At 57.0% G+C, this 6592-nt stretch overlaps 4 protein-coding genes across 4 annotated transcripts in view; 2 read left to right on the forward strand and 2 right to left on the reverse strand.

Annotated features, from left to right (window-relative positions):
- Nucleotides 1-33: 33 nt before the first annotated feature.
- Nucleotides 34-1309, forward strand: VDAG_04163 (alpha-ketoglutarate dependent xanthine dioxygenase; the record flags this gene model as incomplete). Its single annotated transcript, XM_009650610.1, has 2 exons — nt 34-139; nt 288-1309. The coding sequence occupies 2 exons, from the start codon at nt 34-36 to the stop codon at nt 1307-1309; spliced, it is 1128 nt and encodes a 375-aa protein (XP_009648905.1).
- A 1094-nt stretch (nt 1310-2403) lies between these two features.
- VDAG_04164 (uncharacterized protein) lies at nt 2404-2880 on the forward strand (the record flags this gene model as incomplete). The annotated part of the gene is made up of 1 exon (XM_009650611.1): nt 2404-2880. One exon carries the CDS (start codon nt 2404-2406, stop codon nt 2878-2880), a length of 477 nt encoding a protein of 158 aa, XP_009648906.1.
- Nucleotides 2881-3155: 275 nt separating this feature from the next.
- On the reverse strand, nt 3156-4484 carry VDAG_04165 (uridine nucleosidase; the record flags this gene model as incomplete). Its single annotated transcript, XM_009650612.1, has 3 exons — nt 3156-4188; nt 4272-4357; nt 4425-4484. 3 exons carry the CDS (start codon nt 4482-4484, stop codon nt 3156-3158), a joined length of 1179 nt encoding a protein of 392 aa, XP_009648907.1.
- Nucleotides 4485-5196: 712 nt separating this feature from the next.
- The window catches only part of VDAG_04166 (uncharacterized protein), a gene marked incomplete at both ends in the record, with an annotated part of 2160 nt that continues 764 nt past the window's right edge, over nt 5197-6592 (reverse strand). Inside the window, 2 exons of the mRNA XM_009650613.1 lie at nt 5197-6199; nt 6520-6551. Of these exons, the coding sequence (XP_009648908.1) occupies nt 5197-6199; nt 6520-6551 (1035 nt within the window). The remainder of the gene's footprint in view (nt 6200-6519; nt 6552-6592) is intronic.

Here is a 6592-nt window from a genome sequence, read left to right on the forward strand (position 1 = left end):
ACTCTGTTCACACTGCTATCTCCCTCTCGCATCATGCCTTCTGCCATGCCATCTCCAACAGTCAGCCCCCTCTCCTCCCAAGGTGAAGGCTCGTCACTGGGCGCCGTCATCGCCAACATGGACATTGATAATCTCTCTGGTAAGGCCTGACTCTATGGGAGCCTTTATTTTGTGACTTGATGTGCTACTTGTAATTGGGAGAACACCCGTGGAATCGGTAACCTCCCTTGGTAAGTCCCCTCAGCTCTAACCATCAGCATGAGCACCGTGCTGACTCTTGGTTTCAGACACCGATTTCAAGATGATCCAAATTGCCTTGTATCACCACCAAGTGGTTGTCTTTAAAAACCAGGGCCACCTGTCTCCGAAGGCCCAGTACGAGGTCACCCAACGCTTCGACCCCGCCGCTGCTGGTGCCTACGGACACGGCAAGACTCTGGACGCCAAGCGCTCCATCCTACACCCTGACCTCAAGACCATCCCCCACCAACCTCAGGTTCAGGTCATCGGCAACGGGTTTGTAGAGAGCTACGAGGGCCTCGAGAACATCACCCTGCGCCATCCCCACCACCGTACCTTTCACGCCACCCGTATCCCTGACGAGGACGACCTCGACTTTACGCGCTACTACCGCTGGCACATTGACGCCGCACTCTACGGCCTCGCGCCTCCCGTAGCTACCTCTCTCTTTGCCGTCCGCGTTCCCGGTGGTCGCTCTCAGACCCTTCGCTACGACGACGGCACCGGCGACGAGAAGACCGTCCCCCTCGGCACCACGGCCTTTGTCTCCGGCGCCGCCATGTACGAAGCCCTGTCGCCCGAGGACCAGGCCTTCTGCCGCGGCACCAAGGTCGAGTACGCACCCCATCCCTACGTCTGGATGAGCGGCGCCCGCTCCCGCCCCGACGGCCTCGGCCTCGTCTCCGAGGGCCGCGAGCTGCCGCTGTCCGACCTCCCCCCCATCGACGACGACAAGATCCAGATCCTGCCCATGCTCTGGCGCAACCCCGTCACCGGCGCCCTGTCGCTGCAGGTCCACCCCTCCGCCGTGCGCAGGCTGCACCTCGCCGACGGCACCGTGCTCGACGACCTCGCCGAGGTCAGGGAGATTGTGCACAGGCTGCAGCGGCCCGGCATTGCGCCTGAAAAGGTGTACGCGCATGACTGGGAGGAGGGCGATTTCGTCATCTTCCACAACCGCGGCGTGCTGCATTCTGTCGTCGGTGCCTTTGCCGAGCATGAGGTCAGGCTGTTTCGGCAGTGTAACATTGCCGGGAGTGAGCTGCCGGTCGGGCCGGAGGGGATTTAGTTGAGTCCTGCCTGGGCTTGGAGTTTGTCTTTTGTTTTAGTATCATTTTTAGGTATTCGTCTGATTTATATAGAGTTCCTCCCGAGCATTGTTTCCTCGTCGTGGGCCTGATGCTGTAGTGAGCGATTGGTGACTGACCTAATAGCGTCCCTAGATAGTTCCCGTTCGCTTGTACAGTGTACAGTGCTAGTCAGTTAGCTATTGAGTTGATGAATGCAATAGGCATGTTCAGTCCCGCTTTCAGTGCTATTGGTCAGACCCCAAAGACGGCTTGATTTATTTTCGATGCTCTGGCTTGAGAGACGGGTAGCAGTCACACGAATCTTCATCCAGTAAAGAGGATGCACTTACATCTCTAATTCATGCCATGGACTCGAACAATGTCTCGACCAGCCGAAGACCAGTCTGTTGGCTTGAACAAGTCACACGAAAAGACACAAGCCTTCGATCGTGCGAAGTGCTGTGCTTTGTTCCGAATGTTGCCGCTAAACAACCAACGTTGATTTTGAGCGTCTTGACAAAAGCTGAACATGGTTTTGTGACAAAGAAAGAAAGTCTGTGGACTGGGGATGATACACTTTCTGTAATTGTCGTTATCGACGACAGAGTAGCAGATCTCGGTCTTAGAGACTATGAGATCCTACTCAAAATCGTTCATGAGGTTCGGTGTGAACCTTGAAGTTGATCAGAAAGTCGTAGCTAGAATGATCCGGGACATTATGAATGATTCTCAACCCAACATACTCCGTATTCCAGGGCGGGACTTGAAGTCATGCCATGTCGGAGACTCATACACGATGCTTGTCTAGCACGACTTCTTTACTGGTTTCATGTCTCATCCATCGCACCAACCAGTCTTTGCTTTGATGACTGGTAACAATGAGTTGACTCGAAATCAATCCGTTTAATTTGGAAAATCCTTCAAAGAACCAAGCGCTGTGATCTGATCCTTACAGATTGTCTTCATTTGCACGCGCAATACTTATACATGTGAGCTTCCGGTCCCAGATATCCACCATTCGAATTCTGCATCAAATGCTACATGCTTCACACCCACCATACCATCACCCACAGATATCTTCACACGCTAAAACATGGCCATCACATACGTCTGCAACCGCTGTGGCGGGGCCATCCACACGTACCGGTTCATCAACATCTTTGATGAGAAGGCGACCACCAACCCCGACGAACCAGTCTACTTTACCGAGCTGTTCGAACGCGGGCGGTGCACGGATCATCTCATCTGCAACAGCTGCAGGGAGGCTTTTGAGATCCTCTATCGGGAGCTTGCCCTGGCGATTCCGAACATAGAAACCATCATGGGTTATGACGTGCGGCTGCTGGACCAGCTGCGCAACGGCGTGACTTGGGTCAATCCTCAGTGTTACCAGGAGAACATGAACGAACCCGCGTATCTCGCCGTGCATGGCCAAGACGGGCACGATGAGCCGTATTATCCACCCCTGGAGGAGGCTCTCGAGGCCGAAGATAAGGAGGGCGAGGAAAATTATGAGGACACACAGGGCGAGAATGAAGGCGAGGATGCCAAGGAGGAAAAGAACCAGTGAGAGCTTATGGAAACTAGGCTCGGGGGGTCAACGAGTGTTGATGGACTGCTGGCTAAGCCGCCATGCTCTGGCAGTCGGGCCTCATAAGCGAGTCCAGTAGCAATTATCACGATAATTTTACCCCCCATAACTATTGCTATACAAAGTGCGTGATGTGATAGACCGTGGAGTGACATCTGGATCCTCCGACCTACTGGCTCACCAGTACTACGAGGCAAAATCGAAATTGCTTAAGGTAGGTACTCTATAGTTTCTCTATTTCTATGATTTATTTTCTATACATGCAGAGGCCCCTTCTCAGCGAGCCCCTTGACGGCGCCGGCATTCGCCTCGTCCGCCCGCTGGATGCACTCCTCGAGCACCTTCCAGAACTTGGGCACGTCAATGCCCCTCGGGATGGCCACGCCAGCGCTCCCCGCCTCGAGCTTCCTGCAGATGGTCCTACCCGTCTGCGTCTTGCCCTCGAGAGCATCGGCGTAGCTGCCGTCGGTCTCGACCTTGACCTCGAACCGCTCGCGGTACTTGACACTGCCGCTGCCGGCGGCGGCGGCGTCAAAGTCGCGAAAGGCAATCTCGTGGGGCGTGCCGATGAGGGCGACGGCGACGGCGAGGGGGTCGTGCAGCGGGGGCCCGTCGGTGATGCCGAAGACGTCGGCGTACGTCTTGGCGAAGAACATGAGGAGCTCGACGAGCATCTGGCGCAGGGTCGTCTTGCCGGCGCCCGTCTTGGGGCCGCCCTCGCCGTAGAGCAGAGGTCGCGGACGTGCTCGGTGGCGAGGACCTGGTGGGTGAGGTCGAGGGGGATGAAAGGTCAGCTTGGGGCTGATGACGGGGTCGTCGCAGAGGAAGGCGGCGGCCTCGGGGTCGGCGATGATGTTGAACTCGGCCCAGGGGGTGTAGTTGCCGATGCGCTCCTCGTCGCCGACCTTGCCGAGGGGGATGTCGGTGAAGCCGTCGCCAAAGGCGCCGCCCATGACGCTGACGGCCTTGACGTGGGCCTTGAGGTTGGGGTGGGCCTGGAAGAGGGCGGCGACGTTGGTGAAGGCGCCCGTCGCAATGACGTGGACCGTGTTCGGGGCCTCGGCGAGGATGGCCTCGGCCATGGCGTCGACGGCCGGCCGCGTCGCGTTGGGCTTGACGAGGGGCTGGGGCAGGAGATCGGTGCCGTCGAGGCCCGACTCGCCGTGAATGTCTGTGGGGTGGTGCATCGGCGGCCGCGTCAGGGCGTGGGAGGCGCCTGCGTAGACGGGGATCTCATTGTGCTTGCTGATGGAGGTGAGGATGGAGGCGGCGTTCATGGTGGTTTTGCTGATCAAGTCTGTTAGCGGGTGGGCTCTTGAAGGGCCTCTTATCTCATCGATGAGAGCACCTTGGTGAACAGGTTGTCATACTCGAGGGCGGCATTTCCAAAGACGGTAGAGATACCCATGAGCCTGATAGCAGGGTGGTAGGCAGCCAGAAGAATGGCGAATGTGTCCTAGGTCACGTCAGGGGATGAACAGAGGATCAGATGGCGACGTAGCCCCTGAACGAGCCTCGCTTACATCGTGGCCGGGATCGCAATCCAGCCAGAGGGGGATCTTCGGTGAGAGGGGGATCGACATGTTGATAAAGGCTGATAAGAGGTAAGGAGGTTGAGGTATCACAGGACGATGCTAATATGTAGCCAGGATGTTCTCGGTCGATATCAGAACGTTGCGATGGTAGCAATGAGGATGAAAATATAGATGCAGGGCAACGTTGGTGTGGTGGTGAGGATGGTGAGGATGCGGGGGAAGAGTTGGAGTCGCTCGGTGACCTTTCGTTCGGTGGACACCAGGGCAGCTAAATGAAGGGGGTGGACCTCGAGCGCGGGGAATTAACCTCCACTCCCCATGACAATCGAAAATGGATCAATCGACAGATTTGTTGTCGTAGCGAATGAGCCTCTTGAGCCTCGCCGGCAACTGCGGTAGCCCGCGACGATGTCGAAGGGGGTTCAAGCCGGCCAAGAACGACGGCGCGATCGGAGGTCGCCGCATTGCTGGTGCGTCAAGTGCGTGAACATAGACACGTAGACGATAGCCTACGGAGCCCGTTCCTAAGCGATACCCAGAAAGGCAGGCCGAGGCTATGTTTCTCGTTCATCGCCAGATGACTCAGCCACGACGCATTTCATGGTGGATCACGATGCTGATGAACGTCGAGATCGTGGCTTTGACCTGACTTGGAGCCTTGGAGTCGTGGAATTTATGATTGTGCGGTACCGTCTTCCTCAGGCACCGGACTCCGCTGTCGTTATCCAGACGGTATCGCTCTTCAATTGCCCCAGAAGCCTCAAGCCCCCGCCGCCTTACGTTGCTCCATCACCCGCAGCACGTCTGCTGCATTATTGGCGTCGCCCTTTCGCTTCTTCGGGCCCCTCTTGCGCTTTCCTTTGCCGCCCTTACCCTCACCTTCATCGTCATCATGGCCCCATTCGGAGAGCTTGACCTTGGTGTCGTCAAAGTCCTCTTCGTCCTCGAACCTGCTGGTGCCGAAGCCCATGTCAATGTCGGCATCGTCGCGGTTCGACGACTCGAGCATCTTCTTGTGTTTCTCGGCCCGCCGACGTGCCTCCTCGTCTGCCATGTCGTTGTCGTCGTCGTCTCCCTTTCGATCCTTGGCAGCAGCGCCCAGCTGCGCTGCCCTTTTGAAGGCCGCTTGGATGTCTGGGTCTGACATGGACGGTGCCTTGCGCGTCTGCGCTGAGAGCAGCTCCGTCTTGGAGCCTTTGAAGTAGTCTTTCGCCTCGGCCTGTTTCGGTCTCGGTGGTGGCGGCATGGCCTGTTTGGCGGCTGCTTTTTCGTCCTTTGCTTGCGCCTCTTCCTCGCCTGCCGTCTTGTCCTTGTGTTTGTGATCCTCATCCTCATCAGAGTCAGAGTCAGAATCCATCCCCGCCAACGGGTCGTAATCATCCCCAGCGTCGGCAAAAATATCGTCGTCCTCCTCTTCCGCCGGTTCTGGTTGCTTCTGGTATATCTCTGGTACCTCCATCCCCAGAGGCTTGGCGTCCCTGTCGGGCCTCATGAGCTCGCGTTGCCGTTCGTCTTCCTCGAAATCGCGCTGCACCTTGCGCACCTTCCGCTTCTCGTGGCCGTCCTCGTCGACAATGATCATGACCTCGCGGCCCTTGTTGTCCCTCTCGATCCGCGTGCCGGCCTTTTGCCTGGCGCCAATCTTCTTGAACCTGTCGCCGAGGCTCGCCTCCTTGGGCCGCCTGCGCCGCCGCAAGCGCGCCGCCTTCATCTCGGCTGAGAGTCTGATCGCACATGCGCTTCTTGCCAGGCATGAGAGGCACCTGGCACATCTTCATCTTAGACCTGTTGCCCCGAGTAGGCGACGGACAGCACTGACGGTGATCGCAAAAGCGAGAGAACAGCGTCCTGCGATGGCATGATGCAGCATCGCGACATAGTTTTGACCTGGTAAGGGTAGCAGATAGGAGCGCAAGCAGTAGCATGATAGAGGGCGAGTGTTAGGAGAAAGGTGAGAGAGCAACCAGAAGAGTCAGCGTGGTAAAAGTATAGACCATGAAGGAGGGGCGGATGTAGAGGGAGGATGGCAGGCAGAGAGAAGTGAATGGGGGGAGCAGGAAGGACGATCAGTATGAAAGGGTACCTGAGGAGGTGAACATAGCGGTAAGGCAAATGCTATCGAAAAATCAGGTCGTACAAGGAACAAGATGCGATAT

The sequence above is a fragment of the Verticillium dahliae genome, genomic scaffold (genome assembly GCF_000150675.1).
Source record: "Verticillium dahliae VdLs.17 supercont1.7 genomic scaffold, whole genome shotgun sequence".
In the NCBI taxonomy this organism is placed as follows: domain Eukaryota; kingdom Fungi; phylum Ascomycota; class Sordariomycetes; order Glomerellales; family Plectosphaerellaceae; genus Verticillium; species Verticillium dahliae.